This window comes from Camarhynchus parvulus, chromosome 12 (assembly GCF_901933205.1).
Source record: "Camarhynchus parvulus chromosome 12, STF_HiC, whole genome shotgun sequence".
Taxonomy (NCBI): Eukaryota; Metazoa; Chordata; class Aves; order Passeriformes; family Thraupidae; genus Camarhynchus; species Camarhynchus parvulus.
In genome coordinates this window covers 3,549,980-3,577,819 of record NC_044582.1, presented here as the reverse complement: position 1 = coordinate 3,577,819, position 27,840 = coordinate 3,549,980, and the positions used below count along the sequence as shown (strand labels likewise).

Genomic DNA, 27,840 nt, shown 5'->3' with positions numbered 1-27,840 from the left:
CCTTCTCAGGCGTGTCCTTGGGGTTCACGGACTACAACTCCTATGATCCCCCTTGGAACGCACCGCCTACAACTCCCATGATGCCCCGCGGCGGGTCGCCGCGATGGCGGGGGTGTCGCCGCGGTCGGGGCCGGGACCGGCGGTAGGGCGGGAGGTGACCGCCCGCCGCCGGCTCCGGGCCCTTTTCCGACCCGCCTAGGCTGTGCCCGGGGGGCTGCAGGGCGGCCCCGGGAGGAGCCGCAGAGGTGGGTCCCTGCGCGCTGTCATTAAGGGGGGTCCTGGGCCTGGGTCGTGTCGGGGCTGCAGGAGCGGTGACACCTCAGCGCCGGAGGGGGAAGGGTCGGGGTGGGTCCGTGCTGGGCCCGGAGGGGTCCTGGGGCGAGTCCCGCCCGCGGGAAGGTCAGCAGGGTGAGGAGGAAAGGTGAGGACGGGGCCCTGATCCACTCCCCGGCACCCTCTGGGGCTGTCACAGGATTTTAGTGGGGTGTCTGGCTCCCCCAGGTACGGACGGGATCCCAGTAAGCTCCCCGGCACTTTGCAGGGCTGTCACGGGCTCCCCCGGATGAGGACAGAACCCTTATCTGTTCCCCAGTACTCTCCAGAGCTGTCACATGGTTTTGTGGGGTGAGGATTTAGCTCCTCAGGGGACGACAGAGCTTTGACTCCAAAGTCAAAGGAACTTTGAGCCAGTTCTCCAACACCCTCCAGAGCTGCCAGAGGTTTGGGCATGGGGGCTGCATGAGCTCCCCCAGGTAAGGACAGGGCCCTGATCCGCTTGGTGATGCCCTTCAGGGCTGTCACAGGACTTTGTGGGGGCTGGTCTGGCTCCCCCAGGTGCAGCGTTAGTGGGATTGGATTTGGGAGCAGAAGGTGTGCTGGGGCACAGAGCAGAGCCCAGGCTCCATGAGCTTCCCCAGCAGCTGGGTTCAGAGGCACAGGCTCCTCACCAGCCTGCCTGCCTCCTGTTGCTTTTGCTTGTGCTCACTTTTGGGCTGGTTTTCCCCCAGGGAAGGGAGGAAGGAGCAGGCTGGAGGCATGGCCTCTGCTGGAGAGGGCAGCCAGCTCCTGGGGTGATGCCAAATGTGCCAGCTCACAAGGAGCGTCACCAGCCTCGTCCCATGGCAGCCACCTAACCCGGTCCCAGGAGGGTCATAAACCCCTCCCTTTGCAAACACGAGGCCTCTGGGATCTCAGGTGTGGGGACAGGCCCCATCCAGGGCCGTGTCCCTTCCCCCTCACTGCACAGGGAGCCTGAGCAGCTTTCACAGGGGAAATCGGGGCCAAGCCTGGATGAAAGGTGCCGTGGCCAGGGGAAAGAGCTGGGGCTGCGTGAGAGAGGAAATCCTGCTGGATTAGAGCAGCTTTCCTGACATCTCACCAGCGCTCGGAGCTGCCTGCTGAGCCAGCGGGATTGGGCCACGAGTGCTGGCCTGGCCCCACTGGAGAGCAGAGCAGTTCAGGGCCTGCTTTGAAAGTGAGGGGACACAGGGGTGACGCTGTGGGTCACATGCAGGTCCTGCCCCGAGGAATGGCTGCAGATGTCCATAAGAAGAAAAGCTGGGAAGTGCCCAATGGGTCCCTGGCACCAGGAGATGGGCAGCACGCAGAGAGGTCCGAGAGCCCCACGCCAGGGCTGGCACAGGGCACGGAGCCAGGTATGGAACACAGCTCACCAAGGGGGGAAGCAAGGGGGGGAAAGAGCAGTTCCTCATGCGGGCTGGGACCGCCACAGCCCTGTGGGCAGGGGGAGATGGGCCCATCATCACCAGCAGGACCCGCACCCACAGGGTGCTGTGGGATGGGGAGGGGAGGCAGGTCCCCTCTGCATCCTTCTCCCACATGGGGGACACGTGGACGGATGCTGCACGGCCGCTGTTCCCAGGGGCGGGCCAGGAGGGAGCCATGTTCGTGCACACCCGCTCCTACGAGGACCTGACCAGTCCCGAGGACGGGGCGGCCGCGGCGCGGAGCCCGGAGGAGAGGCGGGGGGAGCCGGCCGAGCAGAGCAGCATGGAGCAGATCAGCAAGGACTTCAGCGAGCTGAGCACGCAGCTCACGGGCATGGCCCTCGACCTGGATGAGGAGATGAGGGCGGGCAAGGAGGGGAAGCTGGAGCCATCCCCACAGACCGCCCGGCGCGACTCGGTGCTGTCGGGGAAGGAGGAGGAGGACGTGACCATGGACGCCTGGCGCTCACACCGGAAGCACGTCTTCGTGCTGAGCGAGGCCGGCAAGCCCGTGTACTCCCGCTATGGCTCTGAGGAGGCCCTGTCCAGCACCATGGGAGTCATGATGGCCCTGGTGTCCTTCCTGGAGGCCGAGAAAAACGCCATCCGGTCCATCCACGCAGGTACTGCCCCGGGGGGGAAGGGGATGGGGGGGGTCACGGCCATGCCACCACAGGCCATGTCATCTGCGCCCAGGGACAGACGGGTTGCTGGGGGGAAAGGCTGCAGCCTGGCTGTAGCCTTGGGGAGCCAGGCTCACAGGTCTGCCCCCGGCCCCCCGGGGACTCCCTCCCAAGCAGATGGCTACAAGGTGGTCTTCGTGCGGAGGAGCCCGCTGGTGCTGGTGGCAGTGGCACGCACCCGGCAGTCGGAGCAGGAGATTGCCCACGAGCTGCTCTACATCTACTACCAGATTCTGAGCCTGCTCACCTGGACCCAGCTCAACCACATCTTCCAGCAGAAGCAGAACTATGACCTGCGCCGGCTCCTGGCTGGCTCTGAGCGCATCACCGACAACCTGCTGGACCTCATGGCCCACGACCCCAGCTTCCTGATGGGTGCCGTGCGCTGCCTGCCCCTGGCCGCCAGCGTCCGGGACGCTGTCAGCAGCAGCCTGCAGCAGGCCAAGGCCAAGAGCCTGGTCTTTTCCATTCTGCTGTCTGGGAACCAGCTGGTGTCTCTCGTGAGGAAGAAGGATCAGTTCCTTCATCCCATTGACCTCCATCTGCTCTTCAACCTCATCAGCTCTTCTTCCTCTTTCCGGGAGGGTGAAGCCTGGACTCCCATTTGCCTCCCTAAGTTCAACTCCAGCGGTTTCTTCCATGCCCACATCTCCTACCTGGAGCAGGAGATGGACCTGTGCCTGCTGCTGGTCTCCACTGACCGTGAGGACTTCTTCACCGTGTCCGACTGCAAGCGGCGCTTCCAGGAGCGCCTGCGGCGGCGGGGGGTGCAGCACGCTCTGCACGAGGCCCTGCGCACCCCGTTCTACAGCGTCGCTCAGGTGGGCATCCCTGACCTCCGGCACTTCATCTACAAGTCCAAGAGCTCCGGGCTCTTCACCAGGTGAGGCCCCGGGGAAGCACTGGGCCAAGGCTGTGGCACGTGGCATGGGCCAAGCCCCTTCTCCAGTGGGTTAATGGGGTGCTGTGTTCCTGCAGCCCCGAGATTGAGGCTCCCTACGTGCAGGAGGAGGAGAAGGAGAGGCTCTTGGGGCTTTACCAGTACCTGCACAGTCGAGCCCACAACTCTTCACGGCCCCTGAAGAACATCTATTTCACAGGCCCCCGAGAGAACCTCCTGGCGTGGGTAAGGCCGTTGGTGGGGTTTGGTGAGCCTGTCTTTTCTGGTCCTATGTGGTGGGGAAACCGGGTGGTAACACTGCACAGCACCAGCTCCATGGTCCCCAGGGACAACCCCAGCCTATGCATGGTCCTTTTTGGGGTGAGCTTGCCCCTGTGTGAGGGAGGGATAGGCAGGGGTAGCATTGGGAGCTAGTGAATTCCAGCACCAAGGGCTGTGCCATGCCCTATCGTGAACTCAGTGCTGTAGAGAAAACCCACTGTGGGGCAAACCCTAGAGTTTGGGTCTCCCACTTCTGAGCAAACCAGATGCCACCCCTTTAGGATACCCCACTGCCACTTTGTGTCCCTGCACTGGAGCACCTCTGCCCATTGCTGGTAGCCCATGGGGGGAAGGAGTGCCAGCCCCAAGTGGGGCACAGTCCTGTTCCCAGCATGTGTCCTGTCCTTCTCCCAGGTAACCAATGCATTTGAGCTCTACGTATGCTACAGTCCCCTGGGGACCAAGGCCGGCGCCATCAACGCTGTCAACAAGCTCATGAAGTGGATCCGCAAGGAGGAAGACCGACTCTTCATCCTCACGCCCCAGACGTACTGAGGGCATCACCCAGGGCATGGAGGCAGCTGGGAGAGCCCCCGCTGTGCTGGGGAGCCCATTCCCAGGGATTCCCGGGCTGTGTGTCCAGGGGAGAGGGCATGGTGGGACCCCAGAGCACAGGGAAACCCCACCTGCAGGACTGTCCAACCTGGTTGGTAGAGATGGGGTGCACAGGGAAAGGGAAGGGGATGAACAGGACTTTCTCTCAGCTGCAGGCAGTGCCCCAGCTGGGGGGCCTGCTCTTCCTCCACAGTCCCGAGCTCCATTCCTTGTTGTGAGGGTCCTGGAGTGGGGCTGCTGGTACCCCAGGTTCCTAGAGGGGAGCAGAGCCCCAGGGTCCTGCTCGCTGTGCCTGGCACTTCCCTTCTCTGACATCCTGTGGCTGTGCCAAGGGTGGGGGTCCCCAGGGAAGATGTGGCCGCACTCAGGGGAGCCCTATGTTGCTGTGCCCACAGATGGTGGGTGACACTGTCCAGGCGAGGGACAGGGCTGACCTGGGGCACACATTGCTCCTCTCCCTGCCTTGGGGGATCTGGACCCCCCAAGTGCCAGGGAGCCTCTGCAGTCCCAGAGCGGGTTTGCCCCCTTGGCATCTGTATGAGCCTGGACCCTTCCCACTGTGAAAGGATATCTGTCCCTGGGGATGCTGGCAGGCAGGGTGGGACAGCAGGGTCCTGCCCACCCCACCACAGGGACACCGAGCAGCTCCAGAGAGCCAAGGTGCCGAGGTGTTTGTCAGGCTAATTGTGGGCTCATGGTTCTGGCTGTGGGTTGTGGATCCTAAAGGGGCAGCTCAAGCACATCTCCTTGGAGACCCCACCAGTACGGCCATGGAGCTCCCCAGCCCACAGAGAGTTTTCCCCTTGGCACGGGAGCACCTGTCCCCCAAACCCAGCCCCTCTAGCCGGCTACGCTGAGCTTCCTGCACCTCCCTGGCCACCCCAGGCACTAGAGTGGGGCTGAGCATCTGTGAACGGCCCAACTCCATGTTTTGGGGCTGTCTGAATAGTGCTGGAATAGGTGTTGGAGGAGGGGCAGAGCCATCAGGGTGACACCCGGCGCAGAGGGAGCTGGGAAGGATCCGGCAGGGCTAGCACAGGGATCTGCTCCTGTATTTATGCTCCTGCCAGAGTGTAATCGCTTGTCTTTGCTCATAAACATTATCTGGACCCTAAGTTGAGTCTTGTCGCATTCCTGTATGTTCACTGGAGCGGGGGGATGACCAAGCTGGGCAGGAAGTTTATTCCAAGTTTTGGTACGGTGCAGTCCAGCCCCGGGGATCTGCTGGGAGCCAGGAAAGCTGCCTGGGAGTGGTGCGGGACTGCCGGGGTTGTGCTGGCAGGAGGCGGCGCTGACTGGAGACTGGGAGCGGCAAAATCCGCGGGCTGAGCTGGCCACGGCCAGCTCATGTCGAAACCGAGAGGCGCAGCCGGAGGAAGGAGCTCTTGGGTAAGGCCCGGAGCCAGCGGAACTGCCGGGCCTTGCACAACACGGGGCGGGAGCCTGGGGGCCCGGGCTGGCCCGGCGGCAGGCACAGGGCGCTTTCGGCAGGCTCAGCCGCTCCTGGGACCAAAGTCCCCCGCACCCCGCTCACCTGGAGGAAAGGTCCACGTGTAAAGCTGGGGTTCACGGGCCCAGCGTCTGAGGGCAGCAGGGCACTTGGACGGCAAATCCATGCATGGATCGGGATGTAAAGAATCTTCCCGCATCCCTACGAACAGCAGTCACTCGCAGAGGTGCTGGCACCTCCTGCCACTGCGGGCAGCCAGGGAGGAAAGGGACATGAGACACAGAATGGGCACAACAGAAATAACCCTCACAGCTGCCCTGGCAAAGCTGTGGCTCCCCCAGCCCTGCTCTTTTCTCCCAGCTGGAAACTTCGGTGCTGAGCCTGCCGCACCCTCAAGGTGCCCTGTTGGCCTGGAAGCGAGCAGCGAACGCGGTGCTGCCGCGGGAGCTGTGGGGAAGCGGCAATTTCCATTCCATGTGTCGGGGTGTCAGCTGTCCCTGTGGCAGCGGGGCTGGGGGCTGCGGCCGAGGGGCCACGGGGTACCGACATGCAGGACCCCACTCGTACCCAGGGATGCTGCTGGCAGCCACCTCCCAGCCACGGGGAACCCCCGACGGCCCCCCGGACCCGCAGCGGGCAGCGAGGCGGTGTGCCAGCCCTGCACCCGTGCTCCGATCAGCGGCCCCGACTCACAGCCGTGCGCCTCTCGGGCACCGTGCCCAGCCGTGCCTGTCTCCCCGGGAGTGCCCAGCGGTACCCCGATCTCCTCGTTCCCCCGCACACCCCCGGGCTGCGTGTGCCGCTGCCGGCCCTCGGGGGGCCCCGGGCGGTGCGGGGGCAGGACCCGCCCACCCCGTCCCGCCCCGTCCCGTCCCGCCTCGCCTGCTCCGTCCCAGCCCCGCTCCGCTCCGCCCTGTCCCGGCACGGCACCGCACGGCACGGCAGCGCCCAGGTGAGCGCCCTGCCGCCCGGCACCGCTCGGATCGGACCGGAACGGACGGATGGGGCGGGGGCAGCCGGAGCCAGTGGAGATCCCGGACCTGGTGAGCTGCGGCGGGGCCAGGGGGTGGAGGCCGGGGGTAGTTCGGGGTCCCAGTCCCGGGAAGCTGGCGGGGGCCTTGTCCTAGTCCCGCAGGGATCCCCAGTGCCCGTTGCTGTCCCGGGGGCTGGGAGGGTCCCTATTCCAGTCCCTGGAATGGGTCATTGCAGGGCAGAGATGCCCCGGGGTGACAGGCAGCGTCTGTAGGTGGCAGAAGGCAGGATTTGTCCCTCTGCCACAGGCAGCTTGGCATCACCTCCTACTCATGGTATTTCGGAAGAGGTTTGGTGTGACTGATCCTCCCTCGGCACTACCCATCGTCATCTGGCCCTTGGGAACCCTGGCAGCCCAAACTGACACCCGGCTGCGGCTGTGCCCAGGTCCTCATGTAAAATAAGTGTGTGAAACCCTTCCTTTTTTATTTTGGCAGATGCAATGGTGGCCCATCCTCCATATGTTCTGAGCCTGCTGGCTGCTGAGCACCATCGATAACCCTACACCAGTGGCACTGCACAGCATGGGCCTGTTGTGCTGTGTGTGCCTCTGGCTGCTGCTCGCCCTGGCCCTGCTGGGTGCCAGTGCCTGGCAGTGTCCCCGCATCCCTTACAGCTCCACCAGGAACTTCTCCATCCCCTACACACTGCCCAGCCTCGATGCTGGCAGCCCCATCCAGAATGTTGCTGTCTTCACCAACTCTGATGGCCCAGTCGCTGCCTTTGTGGCCGTCCGCAACCGCATCCTTTTGGTCAGCCCCGAGCTGCGCCTGCTCTCCGTCCTTGTCACGGGCCCAGTGGGCAGCGCCAAGTGTGAGATCTGTCGCCTGTGCCCAGCCACCACAGATGGCCCTGAGGACACAGACAATGTCCTGTTGCTGCTGGACCCGCTGGAGCCATGGTTGTATAGCTGTGGTACAGCACAGCATGGGCTGTGCTATCAGCACCAGCTGGAGGTGCGGGACGGTAAGGTGGCCATCATAGCCACACACTGCCTGTACTCGGCCACGGGCAACAGCCCTGCCTTCTGCCCTGACTGTGTGGTCAGCCCACTGGGGACCAGTGCCACTGTGGTGGCCACCTCCTACGCCTCTGTCTTCTACCTCGGCTCCACCATTGACAGCAGTGTGGCAGCACGGTACAGCCCGCAGTCGGTGTCCATCCGACGCCTGAAGGGCACCTTGGATGGCTTTTCAAATGACTTCCAGTGGCTGACGGTGCTGCCACAATACCGTGACAACTACACCATCCACTACGTGCACTCCTTTGCCAACGGGGACCACGTGTATTTCCTGATGGTGCAGCCGGAGCGGCCGGGATCAGCTGTGTACCACACGCGCCTGGCGCGGCTCAGCACCCACGAGCGTCACCTCCGCCGCTACCGCGAGCTCGTCCTCGACTGCCGCTTTGAGTCCAAGCGCCGGCGCCGGCGCAGCGGCGAGGAGGATGCCGAGAGGGACATCGCCTACAACGTGCTGCAGGCAGCCCATGCTGCCCGGCCCGGCGCACGGCTGGCCCGCGACCTCGGCATCAACGACACCGACACGGTGCTCTTCGGTGCCTTCGCCGAGAGCCACCCGGAGAGCCCGCTGCCACAGGAGAACTCGGCCGTCTGCGCCTTCCCCCTGCGCCTCCTCAATCAGGCCATGGAGGAGGGCATGAAGAAGTGCTGCGGTACTGGGCACCAGCCGCTGCTGCGGGGGCTCAGTTTCTTCCAGCCGGTGGAGTACTGCCCACACAATGTGAGTGCTCCACCCTGCGCTGCATCCGGCCTGGGACCCTGGGGGTTGGCTGGGATGTGGGAAAGTGGGTTCAGGAGCTGGGAAACACTGGTATAGCGGGGTGGATGGTGGGGCGGGGTAGGGTAGGGGTAGAGCGGCATCACCCAGGTGTGAGTCAGCCCAGCAGCCACCCACCGCCTACTGCAGGGGCTGCCGCATTCCAGCAGCCCCCGCTGCACCGAGGAGGTCAGGTGAGGGTGGGGATCCTGTGAGCCCCCCATGGTACATGTGCCCGCACATGGGCACACTGACACATGTCATGCATTGGGCCAGTTCCTCTCCTGGTATGGCCTCCCCTGCAGCCTCGACTCCCTTGGTGACTGTCCCTGGACCCCAGCCACCCTCTCCAGCTTGTTTATGTGTGGGGGCGGGAAAGCCACAGGGCCTCGGTGCTTGGCAGGCTGGATGTGTGAGGTGCGGGCTGCTCCTGCCTTGTCCCCAGGCCCAGCCACCGCCTTCTCTGGGCAAATAAACCGCAGGCGGAAGTGCAATTAGTCACCGGGGTTCCTCGTCTGCCACGGCCGCGGGGCAGGAACACCGTGTCCCAGGTACAAGCCCCGGCATGGCCAGGATGCAGATGGGTGGGCACCCTGGCAGGGCCCCCTCGTCCCAGCACATGACACGAGTTTTGGTGTCCTCAGCCAGGCTCAGGGCAAGGTGCAGCCAAATCCCCTCCTTTTCCTGCACAGAGCAGACAGCTCACTGCAGCTGACTCACACTGTAGCAGGATAAACTCAGAGGGGACCCGAGCCCCTCTGCATAGGGAGTGTCCAGTGGGGACCCCATGGCTCCCTCGTCCCCCCCAGCCCCTTGCTGAGCTCCAGGGCTCAGGGAAGACTGGGGTTGAAGTGAGCATCCTGTGCTGCCAGCACGAGTAACTACATCCAGATGGGGTGGGAAGGGAGGGCAGGATCTGACGCCACATGAGGGACTGAGGGACAGCCTGCCAATGTGGTTTATTCTCCAAAATTTTCCCAGCCTGGAGGGAAACTTAAGCAATCTGGTGCTGCCCCAAAATATCTCACAGATCAAGCTGGTGCCTACCTGTGAGGGTGTGGGAGTCGGGGTGTCAGGGCCAGCTTCAAGTCACTCACCCCATGTTTGGCCACAGGTGAACCTCTCAGCACCAGTGGTCAACACCAGCTGCTGGGATCAGCCCACCCTCGTCCCTGCTGCCTCTCACAAAGTGGACCTGTTCAACGGGCAGCTGACAGGTGTCCTCCTCACCTCCCTCTTCGTCACCGCCATGGGAGATGTCACTGTGGCCCACCTGGGCACAGCAGAAGGACGTGTCTTCCAGGTGGGATAGGGGTTCGGGTGGGATGGCAGGTCCTGGCAGGCTGTGGGGTATGCTCAGCCCCCTGCTCTGCCCTGCTGCAGATGGTGCTCCAGCGCTCCAGCTCCTACCTTCTGACCTTGTCCAATTTCTCCCTGGGAGAGCCGGGGCCAGTGCGGGGTGCCGTGGGGCTGCAAAGCCGCTTGCTGTTCTTCACTGCTGGCACCAAGGTGAGTGGGGGCTCTGAGGGGCATAGGGTGGGCATGGAGCTCCATGTGTCCCCCTCACCTCCACTCTTCATCCCCAGGTGTGGCTCCTGAACGTCACTGGCCCTGGCTGTCGCCACTTCTCCACATGCCAGCGCTGCCTGCGGGCCGAGCGCTTCATGGGCTGTGGCTGGTGTGGGGATGGGTGCAGGCGTCACCACGAGTGCCCCGGCCACTGGGTCCAGGACAGCTGCCCACCCGTCCTCACCGACGTAGGTCTGCGCTGTGTCCCCCTGCTCCTCACAGCTCCAAGCACGCGGATGGGGAGGGACGTGGCAAATGGGGTGGCGTGTGGTGGACCCTCTCCCTGGGATGGGTATTTCAGGACCCACAACAGTCACTGCACTTCGGGGTGACACAGGTGCCTCTCCCACAGTTCCATCCCCGGAGTGCCCCGCTGCGGGGTCGGACACGGGTGACACTCTGTGGAATGACCTTCCGCTCCCGCTTGGACCCCGACCCCGGCCGCAGCCCCCGCGATGCCTGCCGGGTGGCAGTGGGACAGCGAAGCTGCACCGTGCTGCCGGAGGAGAGTGAGAGCTTCAGGTGTGCAGCGGTGCTGGGAGAGAACAGCAGCAGGGAGGGCTCTGGGGCTGCCCCGGCCTGGGGCTGATCCCCGTCACTGTCCCGCAGACCCCTGCCCACCTCGCGCCGCAAGGAGTTTGTGGATGTGCTGGTGTGTGAGCTGGAGCCGGGGGGCCCGGCAGCCCTGGGGGGCCCAGCCGACGTGGTGCTCACTGTGGAGGAGCCCGCCAGAGCCTCTGGCTTCCGAGTCTACGGCTCCGCCACCCTCGGCGGCTTCGTCTTCGTGGTACGGTTCCACACTGGCAGTGCCCCTGGCAGGGTCGGGGGGGTTGGCTCACTCACCCATCCCACTGACCCCATCTCTGCTCAGGAGCCCCACGTCCGTGCCCTGCACCCCCCGTTCGGCCCCCGGGGGGGTGGAACCCACCTCTCACTCCATGGCAAACACCTCTCGGCAGGGAGCAGCTGGCGGGTGATGGTCAATGGCTCCGAGTGTGCCCTGACCGGGCAGCCCAGGTACACCCCTGCCCTGCCCCTGGCACTGCGGGGTCCCCAGCACGGGACGGGCACGGGGAGCCCCTGCAGTCCCGCTGTCCCCCCAGCCACGGCTGTCGTGTCTCCAGGCAGGACAATGGGACAATCCAATGCACGGCTCCCGCCGCCGGTGGCCTGGGCGCAGCCCGGGTAGCCCTGTGGATCGACGGGCAGGAGTTCCCGGCCCCCGTGCCCTTCCAGTACCGCCCTGACCCCGCCGTATCCGCCATCGTCCCCAGCTGCAGCTATGAGTGAGTGCGTGGGCTCCCTTCCGCTGGGTGAGGGACAGCCCTGTCCTCCCACTGCCCTGGCTGGGCTGGGATTGCAGGCACCCTGGGGACCATGTGCGCCCCGGGGAACCTGATCCCTGCCCACTGCAGGGGCTCGCTGCTCACCATCATCGGCACCCACCTGGACTCTGTGTATCGCGCCAAGATCCGCTTTGAAGCCGCTGGTGTGACTACCCAAGCCACAGTAAGCACCGGGGTGTGGGGCCATCGCCCCCCGGCCCTGCCCACCTCACCTGGGCAATCCCCCCGGCACATTCCGAGCCGGTGCTCAGCATCTCCCTGCCCGCAGGAGTGCAAGAACCCGCTGGCACCGGACCGGCTGCTGTGCCACAGCCCAGCCTTCCCCTTCGAGAGCAACGTGGAGGTGGTGCTGGGGAACCTCAGCGTGCTGCTGGACGGCGCCGACGGCCGCTGGCTCTTCCGCCTCCGCTACTACTCCCGGCCCAAGGTCTACCCCTTGGAGCAGGAGGGCAGGCGGCTCCGCCTCAAGCCCGGCGAGGATGAGATCGAAGTGCACGTACGTGGGGCAGCGGGGTGAGCCGGAGTCGGGGTTCCGCTGCCAGGACCCCCGAGCTCACGGTGCTCTGTCTGGGCAGCAACTGGGGCTGGATGCCGTGGCCACCTGCATGAACATCACCATGACGGTGGGGGGCCTGGACTGCCGCCCCAGCGTCCTGAAGAACGAGGTGACGTGCCGCCTGCCCCGAGAGCTGCGCCTGCCCCCCGCTGGGGCCCCCGTGGAGGTAGGAACCCCCCGGGGGGCAACCACCCGCCCCAGGCCCCCCCACCCCATCCCTGCTGAGCCCCTGATCCTCCAGATCTGTGTGAACGGAGCCTGCGAGGCGCTGGGCTGGGTTCTGTCCCCCCCCACATCGCTGGACCTGGCCGCCAGCCTGGCTCTGGGCACCGGCATCACCTTCCTGCTCTGCTGCATCCTGGCTGCCGTGCTGTTCCGCTGGCGCTGGAAGAAGAGGCGGGGTGAGTGCCGTGCTCGCCGGGCACCCTGATGCCCCCAGACCCTGCCACGCCACCCCGTACCCAGCCCATTGCTGCCTGCAGGTACGGAGAACCTGGAGCTGCTGGCACAGCCCGGCCGCAGCGACCCGCCCGTCACCACCCAGCGCCCCGGCGTGGACTACAGAGAGGTGCTGGGTAAGTGGGTGTCGCCGGTGGGTGGCGGGGTGCTGGGTGCTGCCAGCCCTCACCCGCCTCTGCCTGTCCCGGCAGTGCTGAACACAGCGGGCACTCCCGGCCCCGTGGGGCCCCGCACACGGGTCACCGGCGCCGGTGCCAATGGCAGTGCTGGGGCTGGTGCTGGTGCGGCGGGCGGGGGATCCCCCATGCCCCTGCTCAGGGCCACATCCTGCTGCCTGGAGGATCTGCGGCCGGAGCTGCTGGAGGAAGTGAAGGACATCCTCATCCCCGAGGAGCGGCTTGTCACCCGCCGCCACCAGGTCATCGGCAAAGGTGACTCTTTGGCACCCCGATTTGGCTGTGGCCTCACCTGCCCAATGTGTGTGGTGCCAGCTTTGTGCCACCCGTCCCTGCAGGGCACTTTGGCAGCGTCTACCATGGCACCTACACGGACCCTCTGCTGGGGGACCTGCACTGCGCTGTCAAGTCCCTGCACCGTGAGTAGCTCCCCTTCCCGTGCGTGCTCCCGTGGCACAGCAGCAGCACGGCCACAGCTCGGCTCTCCGCAGGCATCACAGACCTGGAGGAGGTGGAGGAGTTCCTGCGCGAGGGCATCCTCATGAAGAGCTTCCACCACCCGCAGGTGCTCTCGCTGCTGGGGGTGTGCCTGCCCCGCCACGGGCTGCCCCTTGTCGTCCTGCCCTACATGCGCCACGGGGACCTGCGCCAGTTCATCCGCAGCCAGGAGCGGGTAGGGGGCACCCCGAGGGCGGTGGGCGGTGATGGGTGCCAAGGTCTCCATGCTCACCACTCCCATCTCACAGAGCCCCACAATGAAGGACCTCATCGGCTTTGGGCTGCAGGTGGCCCTGGGCATGGAGTACCTGGCCCAGAAGAAGTTTGTGCATCGGGACCTGGCAGCCAGGAACTGCATGTGAGTGTGGCTGTGCCCTCCAGACCTCCCCCCCAGGGTACCCGCCTGGGTCTGGGGGTGCCCAGGAGTCCCCACCTCCACCTGGTGTCCTGCAGGCTGGATGAGACGCTGACAGTAAAGGTGGCTGACTTTGGGCTGGCGCGGGACGTGTTTGGCAAGGAGTACTACAGCATCCAGCAGCACCGCCACGCCAAGCTGCCTGTCAAGTGGATGGCGCTGGAGAGCCTCCAGACCCAAAAATTCACCACCAAGTCTGATGTGGTAGGCATGACCCCCCCTCCCCATCCCGTCCCCCATCTCCATCCTGCCTGTGCACCCATGGCAGCTCTCTCCTTGGCAGTGGTCCTTCGGGGTGCTCATGTGGGAGCTGCTGACACGCGGGGCAGCGCCGTACGCCGGGGTGGACCCCTACGACATGGCCCACTACCTGCTGCAGGGGAGACGCCTGCCACAGCCCTCTCACTGCCCCGACACCCTGTGAGTGCAGCTGGGCTGGGCAGGGTGGCAGGGGCTGTCCTGGGGCTGCCAGCACTCACTGGGTGTCGGTGCAGGTACAGGGTGATGCTGAGCTGCTGGGCGCCAGCGCCCGAGGAGAGCCGTCCTTCACCGGGCTGGTGGACGAGCTGGAGCGTGTCCTGGCCACGCTGGATGGTGAGCACTATGTCAACCTGACTGTCACCTACACCAACCTGGACTGGGGTCCTGCCTTTCCCCCTGCTCCCCCGGGGCAGCTGCCTGATACCGAGGATGAGGATAAACATAATGAGGAGGAAGAAGAAGAGAAGGAAGAAGAGGAGGATGACGACACATCTGTGTGCTGATGGGATTCCCTCCACTATGGGGTCTCCCAGACCCCCATGCACCATAGGCACACTCCCCTGAGGAGCGAGGCAGTGTGCAGGCAGATGCTATGGGGCACCCTCCCTGTGGGATGGGTGCTGGGAGGCAGCTGGGTGCCATGGAGTGCTCTCCCATGGCTCACACCCAGACCCTGCTGGCTGCTCCCCAGGATTGGTCCTGCACCACAGGGTGCTGGGGCTCAGTCCTGCGCTGGCTGGGTGGTGAGAGGCTCAGTCCCACAGTGATGAGTCTGTGCTCTGGGGTCTGGGCTCAGTCTCACAGTGGATGTGTGCTGTGGGGCCCCATACCCAGCGGGTGCTGTTGGGTGGCCTGGCCTTCCCAGGGCTCCCATGGAGTTTCCAGCCTCTTGGCTGCTCAAATCACTCATTAAAACCCAATTATATTTTTTCCCTGGCTGAGGCTGTGTCTTTGAGGGGGCTGTGCCCCAGGTTGGCAGCACCCTCATGCCCCTGCATGGGTGAGGTGTCTCCCCACGCACTCCTGGGGCACCCACCTCATGGGAGACACTGAGGAGGGGGCACCCACTGTTGCTGTGCCAGTGAAAGGAGGGCATCTGCACAATGGTGCTGCTGTGGCCACTCTGGAACCATCCCCCATTGCCTGCCATTCCAGGGCCCCACTCTGCACCCTGTGTCCCACCATGGCCCTCTGACCCTGGGATGTTTAGGAGGCTTTTGCTAAAAGTTCCTCCCAGCCACATGCAGCCTCTGGCCAGGGTGGCTGTGAGGCACGAGGCATGTGAGGAGTACCATGATCCTGGGCAGGGGGTGATGATGCCCCTGCACTCCTGGCATGTGGGCCATATTGCTCCCAGGATTCGTGGCATGATGGATGTCTGGGGCATGGAATTGCAGTGCCCATGGGATCATGATGCTCCTGGGATGATAGGTGGACAGGCATCAGATCAGGATGCTCTTGGGGTTGTGAGTACCCATGGAGCCCAGGGCAGGGGACTACAGTGTCCCTGCCACTAAGGTACCTGTGGGACCACAGGACCTGTGATCACAGAGAGAACATGCTGGCATCCAGCCCATCTACTGCTCCTCACCCTGCCTGCCTGCACAGGGTCCAGTGGGGCACACTGCCCCAGGCTGGGGGCTGCTGTCTGGTGACCAAGAGCCATTACCAGCTTCACTTAAAGACACCTTTATTGCTTCAGTACTGTGCAGGGGACGGTGGGGCTCGTGGCAGGGGATATCCAGGGCAAGCCCAGGAGGGGCAAGGGATGCTGAAACAGGCACGGTGTGTGGCTGTGGGCAGTGCTGCTCCTGCTCCATGTCCAGCCACACGGGCCCTGCTGCCAACGCTGCCTTTAAATAAAACCTCCTGGGCTGCTCATTAAGCAGTGCTGGAGCCCGGGGCCGTGTCAGCTCCCATCAGCCAAGCTGTCCATCTCCACCACGCCTCACACCTGCATGGCTCCACCACCACGTGCCTGAGGGTGGTTTTAGTGCAGCTGGGTCCCAGCACCGTGCCTCAGTTTCCCCACAGTGCGACTGCTCTGCTCCCCTGGCCTGGGTTTTGGGTGACCATGACCTCCAGTGTAGGTGCTGACCTCACATATGGAAGGCCAAGCAGCACCATTTTGTCTTGCTGCTGAGCTGCTGTGGCAATGGGAAGAGCCTGGCACTGTGTGATTATTAGGGCTGCACCAGCAATGGGAGGTGCTGAGCACTGGTACTGGGGGATGCTGCATGCCTGGGGGGCAGCCAGCGTGGCTGACTGGGGAACCAGCAGCTCATGGGATGCAGTGATGCAGGGATGGATGGGTGGATGGATGGATGGATGGATGGATGGATGGATGGATGGATGGATGGATGGATGGATGGATGGATGGGTGGGTGGGTGGATGGATGGATGGGTGGATGGGTGGATGGGTCAGTGGATGGATGAGTGCATGGATGGATGAGTGCATGGATGGATGTGTAGGTGCATGGAGGGATGGATGGACAGATGGATGCATGGATGGATGGATGGATGGATGGATGGATGGATGGATGGATAGACAGACGGATGGGCTGGCACCATGGCGATTGCCCTCCACAGCACGAAGCAGAGTGGGTGCCCAGGGCTGTGTTTGGGTGGCAGATGCATGCCAGGCCTGCTGCCTGGTGACACAGGGGACAGCTGTGGGAGCAGCCAGCGGGAGCAGGGTACCCAGAGGGAGCAGGGCTGTCCATGCTGGCACTGGGGTGGCACAGTGAACTGCTTGTTAGCTGACAAGTCTGGTGTGGTTACAGTGATGTGCATGTGGGCGGCCCCCGCTTTAGGCTGCCCCCCTCCCCCCACGAATGTGCTCGCAGAGATGACAGATTTCATGCTAATCCACATTTATCCTGCCCTAATTACGCTGCAGGAGGTGAGGAGCAAGCGCCCAGACTTCCATGCCAAGGGCTGGCATGTGCCCACCCCTGTCCAATGCTGCTAGCTGGGACTGGAACTGGCACTGTGCCCACTGCCACGGTGCCAGGGACAGGCAGATGACCTCTCAGGGTGGCACCTTGCATGGCACCTGGCATCCCTGCCACAGCTGGGGGTGTGCTACCTGGGCGCCCCACAGGTGGGCACTGGGTGGTGGCACCCTGAGCTACTGTGTGCTGGGCATGGTTGGTGCAGCACCGGGCTGAGCTGTGGGCAGGCGAGGCCGTGCCGGGCCGTGCCACGCTGTGCCAAGTTGTGCCAAGCCACCTCGTGCCGTGCCCATCCGCCACGGCTGCGGCAGAGCAGCCGGTGTCCCATCCCGGCAACGCGCCGTGCACACGCAGCACTTTAAATGTTTTATTTGGGGAAAGTGCTGTCGTTAGCAGGCATTAATTATTAAAATCGGAGCCATCTATAAAACATGAGTGGCCGCACGCGGGGCTGCGGGTGCACAGGCAGGGCCGGGCACGCCCGGGCCCCGCCGCACGGCGTGTGCGGGGATGCCGCAGTGGCACCTCGGCTGCGGCCGCGGGCTCCTGCCGGCGAAGGGCGGGCAGCGAGTGCCACGGGCTGGGGGCTGGGCTGGGGACGGGCAAAACTGTGCTAAATCAGTGTTTGGGTGAGGCGGTGGTCTCCGGTGCCAGCCGTCCCGGTGAGGGGTGGCAGGAGGCAGCAGGCAGCGCCGAGCTGTTTTTAGCGGCTGCCGGTGCTGGGGAGCGGGCGTGAAGAGCAGCAGCCGCCGCGGCACCGACGTGCCAATTTTAGAAAGCGGCGAGTTTTGCTAATGATACCTGTGAGCGGCGGGGGGGCTGCCCTGGCACCCCCAGTCCCTGCTGCCCGCGCCCCGCAGCCAGACCTGTCCCTCTGCCCTCCCCGCCTGGCCCTGGAACCTGGAACTGGGGGCACCCGCACAGCCCGGGGCACCCCCGCACCCACCTGAGGCTCTGCTGGCCCTCAGGGAGCTCTGCTGGCCCCCGGAGAGCTTTGGTGGCACTTGGGGAGCTTCAGGGGCCCCTGGGAAGCTTTGGTCTTCCCGGAGGACCTCTCCTTGTCTCTGAGGAGCTTTGGTGGCCCTTAGGGAGCTTTGGTGGTCCCTGGGAATCTCTGCTGTCCTCTGAGGATATCTGCTGGCACCTGGGGAGCTCTGCTGTCCTCCAGGAAGCTTCACTTTACCCCAAAGCCTTCCAGGTTATAAAACACATATTTTTCTCCTTTCTCTGCCCCTGAGCATTTAGCTGGGGAGGCTCAGCCCATCCCAGCACCCACCCAGGGCCAGTGCCAGCCATGTCCCAGTCCTGGTCCTGGTCCTGGTCCTCTCCCCTGGGGACAGTTCTCTCCCTGAGCTCTCACCCTGAGCAGCCTCCCTGCCCCCTGGTCCCTATGGCTGCAGGTACTGCCAGGGGACCCCCAAAGCTCCTTCAGTGGGAAGGGGAGTCAAACCCTGATGCCATGTCACCGCTGTGATGCAGGAGTACGCTGTGGAAAGCAAGCCCCCTTTCCCCATTGGGGCTCCAGGGACAAGAGCCAGTCCTGGATGTGACAGGGACCAAGCCAGTGGAGAGGTACAAGGAGAGGTACAAGGCTTTTTGTGCTGTCATTGACACAGGGAGAGCCCCCATCAGGAGCAGGCTGGCCAGGGACAAGCAGCCACGGCCAGTGGTGCCCAGCCAGGTGTGGGGCAGCCCTGTCCTCAGGCAGGTGTGGGGCAGCCCTGTCCTCACACACAGCGTGGGCACCGACAGGGATGGGCTGGCAGGGCTATGACACTGCAGGGGACACCGTGCCTGGTGGCCGAGCTGAGTGGCTGTCTGGCTGTGTCCCTTGACACCTTCCCGGGCACGGAGGTGCCTTGGGACACCTGTGGGGAGGGCAGCCCTGCCACTGTGCACCCCCACTGCCACTCATCCCAGTGAAGGGCCAGGGGTGGCCATCAGCAGCGGCACCGCCTCTTTTCCTCTCCCCCTTGCTCCCCACCGGCCCCCCGAAAGGAGGGATGGGGTTTATTTGGCCCCGTTGCCGGGCCGACGTGCGCAATTATCGCTGATTGCCTGGCGGTTGCCATGGCGATGGCAAGCACGCAGGGATGCGGTGCCGCGTGGTGCTTGAGTCACGGCCACGCTGAGCACCCCCCACCGCACCCCACTGCACCCCACCGCACCCCACCCCGGACATGCTGAACGTGCATCCCACTGCACCCCAGAACAAACGTGCTGAGCACCCCCCGCTGCACCCCCTGCACCGTCTGGGCTGGCCTTCCATCCCCTGCACCCTCCCGGGGCAGGGGGATACAGCCAGATGTCCCCCAGCTGAAGCAGGGGGGTATGCCCAGGTGTCCCCCACGCCATGTCCCCCATCTGAGGCAGAGGTGTACAGCCAGGTGCCCCCAGCCCTGGCAGCCCCACCTTGGGCATCCCAGGCTCACTCTCTCCAGGGGGGCTGTAGGAAAAATCACCCCAAACCAGCCATGCCATCCCACACAGCTCTGGGGTGTAGTGGGAAGGGGGTGGATGCGTGGGGCAGTGGGACATGGCACTGTAAGGACAAAATGCCATTGTGGTCAGCAAAGCTCAGCACCCCAAAACGGGGCATGGAGTGGACCCAAGATCTGAACAGAGTCAGGAGCAGGAGGGAACCAGAGCCCAGTGATGGGACCCTGTGGCAGGAGACTGCTGCCAGGAGGTGACAGGCACGAGCCGGGGTCAGGGGACAATGGAGAAGTGCCACCACATCCCTCACGCGGCGAGGCAGCGCCGGGCAGCCCCAGGGCACAGGGTGCCTGCCGGGTAATGATGGCTTACGCTCGGGTCCCCGCGAGGCGCAGAGATTAATAACCCTGGAGCTCTGCTGCCAGCCACAATGATTAAACTCTTGATTAGAAGCTCAAACTACAGTGCCCTGCAAATTCCCCCTGCTCTCACACACCCTTAATCACCCAGCACGGGTGGTGATAGGCCTGGGGCTGGCAGGGCTTGGTGCCACGCAGGGGACGGGTGCTGGGAGTGCCCCAGCTGGCTCTCCTGGAGTGCTGGCTGGTCTCCAGTGAGCTGCTTTGGGACCCTGGTGTCCCTCACCCACGGGTGGGAGAGGGCTGTGGGTCCCGTGAGTGCACAGCCACACCCTGTGGTGGCTGAGGACCTCGGGAGGTTTGGGGAGCTGGGGTTTGGTGGGGGCAGCGGCGGGAGGGGAGGGAAGTGGGAGTGCGGTTTGGAAGCAGCACCAGATGGGCAGCAAATGCCAGCGTGTGGCACGCAGCCCTCGGGGGGGCTCTGCACACGCGGCGGCACTGCGTGAGGAGTGGGGGGTGAGGGGGCTGGGGAAGGGACTGGTGCCCTGTTGTGCCCTGGGGACTGTGCTGCCCACCCCAGGCTGGTCCCACACTGGGCTGTGGGCTGAGGTAAGAGAAGCAGGGTGGCAAATTTCAAATTTCTTGTCCCTTTCTTGTTCTTTGCCCCAGGCAGTGGGACGAGGACAAACCCCTGTCATAGGGAAGTGAGTAGAGCGTTTGGCCCTGCTCCTGGAGGAGAAGTTGCCTGGCTCCCACTGGATGATGGCACAGAGGCAGGAACGTGTGTTTACCCGTGTCCTCATGGCCCCTTGTACTGCCCTCAGGGGGCAGACACCTGTGATACCTTTGCTAAAATCTTGCTCCCATCCCATCCCATCCCATCCCATCCCATCCCATCCCATCCCATCCCATCCCATCCCATCCCATCCCATCCCATCCCATCCCATCCCATCCCATCCCATCCCATCCCATCCCATCCCATCCCATCCCATCCCATCCGGGCCCCCGGGCTGTGGCGGTGTCCCAGCTCGGTGACAATCCCCGGCCTCGCCCCCCGCGCTCGGGTCGGTCCCATTGCCACGCGTGACCCGTCCCTACGGGCGGGGCGCGAAGTTTGGCGGTGACGTCAGGGGAGGGGCGGGGCGTGAAAGGGGGCGTGGCCCCACGGTCCCGCCCCCCCAACTTGCCGCGCCGGGCGCGCGGGGCCGCGGCGCGACGGACCGACGGCTGGGCTGGGATCGGCTGGGATCGCTGGCATCGGCGGGGATCGGCTCGGCTCGGCCCGGCTCGGCCCCGGCCCGGCGCGGGAGGGCGGGCGGGGGGGCGCGCTCCCCGAGCGGCGGCCCCGGGCCGCGCCCCCCGTTGCGGTCGGAGAGGCGTGCAGGTGAGCGCCGCGCCGCGCCGGACCGGGGGCGGGGGGGCCGGGCCCGGCGGGGGGGGCGTTGCTGGCATCTGTCGCCGTCTGGCCCGGGGCTGCCCCAGCTCTCCTCCCGACCCCGGGCACCCGGGACGTCCCGACGGGGCCGCGCGTATCCCTGTCCGGTGCGTGCGCGCCCCGACGGCCGCCCGCCGCTGCGCTGGCCCCGCCGGCACCCGCGTCCCGCAGAGCCCGAGCCCCGACGGGCGCCGTGGGCACGGCGAGCTGCCGGAGCCCGGCTCCCCCCGCTCCTCCCCGCTCGCCCCCCCGGGCCGCTGCTGCCCTGGTGCCGCCCCCGTCTCCGCGAGGAGCCCGGAGAACCGGGCCGGCACCGCGGGAGCGGATGCTGCCGGGGAGCAGCCCTGTGCCCCCGCCGCCGAGCATCCCTTCCCGGACCCCGCACCTCTCTCTCCCGCAGTCCGCTCCCTTCCCGCTTGCCGCAGCGCTCCGAGCCGGCCAAACGCAGACCTCCCTGCGGTGCGCGGCCCGGGCTGTCCCCCCGCACACCCCGGCCCGGGGGCGGTGGGACTCCCCCAGCCCTGTCTCAGCCCCAGCCCGGCGGCTCCGCGGGCAGCGCTGGGCCGGCCGGCCTCTCCGCCTCCCCTCCGCCTCCCGCTGCCTGCCCGCTGCCTGCACTAGCAATATTTCGGTCCGTCTTAGCCCGGCTGCGTTTTCTGCCTGTCCCCGGTACATCCTTCCCCCGGGACGTGGGGGCGGGATGGCAGGGGGAACCCCCCACGGACATGTCCAGGGCAGCTGCAGGTGGAAGCGGGGCTGCGGCTGAAACACCAGCCGGAGGCACCTCACGCCGTGGGGCAGAGCTGGGGGTCGGGGGCTGGGGGGCCCCGCTGGCGAGGGCTGCACGGCTGCGTCATCCCTCCGTGCCATCCCCACCCGGCCACCCACTTCCCCGCTATTGTCTTACACCCGCTGTTGCTTCTGCTCCCAAATTAGACTCTTGGAGGGGGGTGCTGGCTGCGTGCGGGTGCCAGCGCAGCACGGAGCCTTCCCCCCGGCACCCCGGGGAGGGAGCCCTCATTTCTTTGCCCACCTCTTCCCTGGGTACCCCAGCCCCGGGGGAGGTGCTCTCACCTGTGGGGTGCAGGTGCTGACCCCGATGTTGGGCTGGGTACCAGCCTCCCTTGTGGGGTATCCCAGGTGAGCTGAGCCCCTCGAAGCCAGCCCGGGGCAGGGGAGGGTGGCAATGCTCAGCCCTGGCAGGATGGGTGGCCACTAAACCAACGGGAACTAATTTTATGAGCGCAGATTAGCTGAGTGCTCCCATAGACAGCAATAAAATCCCGATATATCATCCCACCCCGGTCCCCTTCCCGGCTAATCCTGGCACTGTGCTCCCAGTGCTGGCAGCCTGCTTGTCCACCAGCCAGCCCTGCCCCTGATGGTCTGTGGCACTGAGCCCACCACCCCTCCAGTAGCTGCCAGGACAGCCCTCATTCCCCTTGGCCAGGTACAGTGGCACGGCAGAGCTGGTGTCCTGTGGCATAGGGACACAGAGGTGCCAGGCAGGGCATGTTTGCCAGGAGAGCTGCTGGGATGAGTCAGGTGTAGGCTGGAAAATCTCATCCAATCTGGGGCACAAGCAGTGGTGTCCCATGGGTGCTCTTCTTCTCTTTTGGGACTTGGTGCACGCTGAGCAGGACTGGGGCAGGTGCTCTTACTGGGTGCAGGCTCTCCTGGCAGGACGGTGCCTGGGTGCCTTGCAAGCTGGGAGCATCCATCCTGTGGCCATCACTCCAGCAGGCACAGAGGCAGGTCAGCCCCAAAGGATGGAGGCAGGAAGGAGCATCTCCCCATTCCCTGGCTCACCGCACTCACATCCCACCCGGGTTTGGGTCAATCACCCCAGGGAGCACTTCAGTGCATGCCCTGGGTGCTGCGGGCAGCACGCCTTCCTCCCAGGGCCTGCACAGCAGGGATGGATGGGGCTGTGCACCTGCAGGTGGGTCGGGTGCTGCCGGGTGCTGCCCGTCCCTGCCCCCTCCCAAGGATGTGCCGCTTTCTGCATCTTCAGCTCCCATTGCCATAGCAACAGGCTCGGCGCTTGGGTACCCGCGATGCCGGCTCCCGCATCCCGCATCCCGCAGCCATCCTGCCCGCAGCCCTCGCCACCGGGCTGCCAGCACGGCACAGCACAGCACAGCACAGCACAGCGTGGTGTTTGGGGAGCTTTAGCCTGGGCAAGGGGTGCCTCCAGCACAGTGCCAGCTTCCCATCACAAGGTCCCGCTCAGGCCCACCCGAGAGGGCTGGGGGGCCCCAGGCAGCTCTGTCATCTTCTGAACCGTCAAAAAATAATGTCAGCTGAAACTTCCTCCCGCTTACACGGTGGGAAATGGGAAGAAATCACTTTATGTGATCAATTTTTTTTTCTGGGAAGCGTCCAAGAAGGATCTGGTTTTGAAGAGTTCTCAACAGGGAAGCAAAGGGCCAAGCATCCTTCCAAAAGGGCTGGAGAAGCTGGCATCTGCCAAGGCTGGTGTCCTGACCGCTGCCTGTGGCACCTCCGAGCTGCAGGGCCACCTGCCTGGTGCCACCGTCGGGGCTGGTTGGGGATGGCAAGCTGAGACTGGTGTAACCCACTGCACATGTGACAACGTGTGACAATGCTCTGCCTGGGGAGGCCCCATCTGCTGAAATGTTACCGTGGGCAAGACTGGGCTGAGAAACAGGAAAGGATCCGTTCACCTCCGCTTGCCTCCCCAGTGGGTGCTCCAGGCACTGTGCTAACCCTGGCTGCTAATTAATCATTAATAATCCACCAACAGGGGCCAGAAGGGGAAGCTTGTGGCTGTGCTGGCAGCCTGAGCCCGGGCAGAGAGGCTGGATGCCACGGGCATGGATGCCCATCGGCGGGGCTGGGCACATGGCGGCTGGCGGCAGCTGCAGAGCACGAGCAGCCGCCGTGCTCAGGTTCCACGTTAATTGGCACAGCTCGGGAGGGTCTGCTGTGGCTCCAGGGGGGCGGCAGTGCCGGGGCACTCACCGCCTCTCCCTGCCCTGCCAGCACCGGGCCCTGCGATGCCGTTTGGCTGCGTGACGCTGGGAGACAAGAAAGATTATAACCAGCCGTCTGAGGTGACCGACAGATATGACCTGGGCCAGGTCATCAAAACGTGAGTTGGTTCCTCCACGGCCCCATGGATGCCCTGGGGAACCCCAGCCACCTGTGTGGGGCTCTTGGGGTGCTGAGGAGTGGCACAACACTGCCTCTGGGGGCTCTGGGGGTGCTGGTCCCCAGCTGGGCCGGGATTGCAGGGTGTATTTTGGGGTGGCTTTACCCTAATTAGTCCCTCTTGCTCGTGGGTTGCATGGGGGATATTCACAGCTAGCTCCAAGGCGGGCAGTGAGCTTTCCCACTGCTGCTGGCTGCAGCTGGGCAGCTTCCCATATCCCTCCCTCCTCCCCTCAAGATTTGCAGGGATTGCAGCAATTCCACACAATCCCGGCTCCCTGGAGCATTTTGTGAATCAGGAGGGCTCAGCTACAGCAAAGGAAAGGCAGATGTCACTTGGGGGGCAGCGGAGCACTGCTGCTTCCCCCAACTTTTATTGCCGTGCTGAGGAACCTGTTAGGATGCGCTTCAAAAAATGAAGCCCTCACACCCCTTGAGAGAGGGTTGACCACAAAATAGGCACAAGAATTTTTTGCATCGACTTCCAAAACACCTGCTTGGACAGAGGTCACACCTGGCAGGGTCACACTGGGTGGCAGTGGGGACCTCGGTGCTCTCAGATTTTTGCTCCATCCTCTGGGCAGTTTGTCCCAAAGCCCACAGGTCACTGTTCCCCTCCACCCAGGGCAGTGGCCGTGAGGATTTCAGCACAGCTGGGAGGATTGGAAAGCCAATAGCTTTGCTGGAGCAGTGCCAAGTGCCCCCCAGGGCTCCCCTGCAGCTGCAGCCTGGCCATGGGCTCAAGCACCATGAATAATAGAACAGAAACACTGCAGCTACCGGCACATCTCCCTTTCTTTCCTCCCGACTGCTGTGCTGATGTTAATGTCGGGTGTGCTGCTGTTCCACCTTGGCACAAGAGGCTTCACAGTGGGTCTTACCCCTCCTGTCCTGAGGATGGGGCTTTTTAACCAGCAAATTCTCCCCTTTCCCTATCAATTTGCTTCTTCCATATCAGTTGCTTCTCACTGCTGCTTTTTCTTCCCCTCCAAAGTGTTTTTGAGCACAGCTTTCTTCCACTTCTGTGGCATCTCCCCTGACTGCTGGGATCTGGGGGAATGCTGGTGGGCCCAGGGACCACCTAAGCACCCCAGTCTCAGTGGTCCCCAGGAACGGGGTCATGTCTGGGGCTTACCCTTGCAGGGAGGAGTTCTGTGAAATCTTCCGGGCCAAGGAGAAGACGACGGGGAAGTTGTACACCTGCAAGAAGTTTCTGAAGCGAGATGGGCGGAAAGTGCGGAAGGCAGCCAAAAACGAGATCATCATCCTCAAAATGTGAGTGCTGGGGCTGGAGGGGATCCTGTGCTACTGGGCAAACTGGGAACTCCTGCCCATGCCCCTGTCTCTCTGCAGGGTGAAGCACCCCAACATCCTACAGCTGGTGGATGTCTACATCACCCGCAAGGAATATTTCATCTTCCTGGAGCTGTAAGTTTGGGACATCTGGAAGTGGGGAGGGAGTGGCCCCGCCAGGGCTGGGTCTCGGCAGAACTGCTGTCTGCAGGGCCACTGGCCGGGAGGTCTTCGACTGGATCCTGGACCAGGGCTACTACTCGGAGAAGGACACCAGCAATGTCATCCGGCAGGTGCTGGAGGCTGTTGCCTACCTGCACTCACTCAAGATTGTCCACAGAAACCTCAAGGTGGGTGGCAGGGGGGTGGGAGCACCCATGGGTGCTGCCATGCCCCCCGTCCTGGCACTCACAGTCCCTGTGCCGGCAGCTGGAGAACCTGGTGTACTATAATCGCCTGAAGAACTCCAAGATCGTCATCAGTGACTTCCACCTGGCCAAGCTGGAGAACGGGCTCATTAAGGAGCCCTGTGGCACTCCTGAGTACCTGGGTGGGTGAGAGCCAGCTGGGTAGGCATGCAAGCATGGGCAGTGCTGGGTCCCAGCAGGTCCCTGCTGCTCCTTACCATCCATTCCTTACTACCTGCTGCTGCACCTCCCATTCCCCATCACCCTGGGGGCTGATCCTGGGTGCTTCCAGTGGGTGCCTCCCACTCCCCATCACGCCAGGGCCAAGAGGCTGGGTGGCTGGGGACCCCGGGGGATGGTTGCTCTTTGTCTCTGGCAGCTCCGGAGGTGGTGGGGCGGCAGCGGTACGGGCGGCCGGTGGACTGCTGGGCCATCGGCGTCATCATGTACATCCTGTGAGTGTGGGGTGAGGGGCGGGGTAGCTGCAGGGCTTCGGGGCTGGGGCGGGACTGAGCCCCCCACCACGTTCCCCAGCCTCTCGGGAAACCCCCCTTTCTACGAGGAGGCAGACGAGGATGACTATGAGAACCACGACAAGAACCTCTTCCGCAAAATCCTGGCCGGGGACTATGAGTTCGACCCGCCCTACTGGGATGACATCTCGCAAGCGGGTGAGCCCCACACTGGGGGGGTTCGTGGGGTCCCATGTCGTCCCCTACCAGCGCTGACTTCTCCCCCTGTGCCCCCAGCTAAGGAGCTGGTGACACGCCTGATGGAGGTGGAGCAGGACCAGAGGATCACGGCAGAGGAGGCCATCTCCCATGAGTGGTGAGCAGCGGCAGGGTCAGATGGGGAGCCAGGGGGGCTGGTAGGGGCTGCTCACCCCTCACTGCCGCTCCAGGATCTCTGGGAATGCTGCCTCTGACAAGAACATCAAGGATGGCGTCTGTGCCCAGATCGAGAAGAACTTCGCCCGGGCCAAGTGGAAGGTAGGTGGGTGTGGGTGTGCCGTGCCTCCATGACCCCCCCCTCAGCCAAGCCCGGTCCCCCACCGTGGGACCAAGAGCCTGGCGGGGCTGCCAGTCCCTGCCCCTCCGCCAGCCCCACACCCCCCGTCTGTCCCCCGCAGAAAGCCGTGCGAGTGACCACGCTCATGAAACGCCTGCGGGCGCCCGAGCAGTCGGAGACGGCGGCAGCCCCGGCCCCGGCAGCGACCCCGGCCCCGGCAGCGACTCCAGCCCCGGCAGCGGCTCCGACCCCGTCAGCAACTCCAGCCCCGGCAGCAACTCCAGCCCCGGCAGCTACCCCGGCCCCGGCAGCTACCCCGGCCCCGGCGGCGACCCCGGCCCCGGCGGCGCCCCGGCCCCGGCGGCGACCCCGGCCGCCGCCCCGGCTCCCGCCGCCGCGGCCGCGGAGCCCGCCACCGACACGGCCCCGGCCCCGGCCCCCGCCACGGAGCCCGCAGCCCCCTCCGCCACCGCCCCGGAGCCCGCAGCCCCCGGCACGCCGCCCCGCCGCCGCGCAGCCCCCGGCCCCCGGCACACCGCCCGCCGCCACATGTACCGAGGCCGGGGCCGCCGCCGAGCCCCCCAGTGAGCAGAGCGGCTGAGCGGCCCCCGCGCCCCCTGTACATAGCCCCGGCATGGCCCCCCAGCCCCGCCTGCGCCCCCTTTTCTACGTGCCCCGCCGGAGAGCCGGCCGCGGGGCAGAGCCCTGCATGGCGCCCGTTCCCCATGTCCTCCCAGCTCTCTCAGTCTGTCCCCCGCCGCCGTCCCCTGCCCCGGGGATGCCCAGAGACGCGGGGCAGCCCCGCTCGGCCGCACGCCCCGCAGCGCCGGGGGGGCGTCCGGGGCCCCCCGGGACACGCGTGCATGTGCGGGACCGCAGGCGGGGCCGCCCGGGACGGAGACCCCCTCTCCGTCCCGGGACCCCCGGGGGGGACACGGGGACCCCCGCCCGGGGGCAGCCGCACGGCCCCCCACGCGTTGTGCCTGGAGGACCCCGGTGCCCCTCCGTGCCCCCTCCCCGGTCCCCGCTTCCCCCCTCGCAGCTGCA

General features: G+C 65.0%; 3 protein-coding genes across 3 annotated transcripts; all 3 read left to right on the top strand.

The window, feature by feature from the left end:
* The first annotated feature begins 90 nt into the window (after positions 1–90).
* Positions 91–5,302, top strand: MON1A (MON1 homolog A, secretory trafficking associated). The gene is made up of 6 exons (XM_030956652.1): positions 91–245; positions 1,514–1,655; positions 1,883–2,350; positions 2,528–3,293; positions 3,389–3,536; positions 3,987–5,302. The coding sequence occupies exons 2-6, from the start codon at positions 1,529–1,531 to the stop codon at positions 4,125–4,127; spliced, it is 1,650 nt and encodes a 549-aa protein (XP_030812512.1). The 5' UTR covers positions 91–245; positions 1,514–1,528; the 3' UTR covers positions 4,128–5,302.
* A 1,246-nt stretch (positions 5,303–6,548) lies between these two features.
* On the top strand, positions 6,549–14,637 carry MST1R (macrophage stimulating 1 receptor). Its single transcript, XM_030956706.1, is given in 22 exon segments — positions 6,549–6,680; positions 7,107–8,411; positions 9,562–9,750; positions 9,831–9,956; positions 10,034–10,204; positions 10,369–10,538; positions 10,626–10,803; positions 10,888–11,033; positions 11,141–11,302; positions 11,432–11,525; positions 11,631–11,858; positions 11,938–12,084; positions 12,160–12,319; positions 12,401–12,493; positions 12,569–12,808; positions 12,892–12,972; positions 13,045–13,226; positions 13,300–13,409; positions 13,505–13,670; positions 13,750–13,886; positions 13,961–14,001; positions 14,004–14,637. Coding segments are annotated over 21 exon segments (4,266 nt in total). The 5' UTR covers positions 6,549–6,680; positions 7,107–7,193; the 3' UTR covers positions 14,231–14,637.
* A 6,175-nt stretch (positions 14,638–20,812) lies between these two features.
* On the top strand, positions 20,813–27,790 carry CAMKV (CaM kinase like vesicle associated). Its single transcript, XM_030956545.1, is given in 13 exon segments — positions 20,813–20,860; positions 23,918–24,026; positions 25,229–25,360; positions 25,439–25,513; positions 25,590–25,728; positions 25,808–25,928; positions 26,165–26,240; positions 26,320–26,456; positions 26,535–26,613; positions 26,687–26,774; positions 26,915–27,137; positions 27,140–27,294; positions 27,296–27,790. Coding segments are annotated over 12 exon segments (1,419 nt in total). The 5' UTR covers positions 20,813–20,860; positions 23,918–23,931; the 3' UTR covers positions 27,395–27,790.
* Positions 27,791–27,840: the final 50 nt, after the last annotated feature.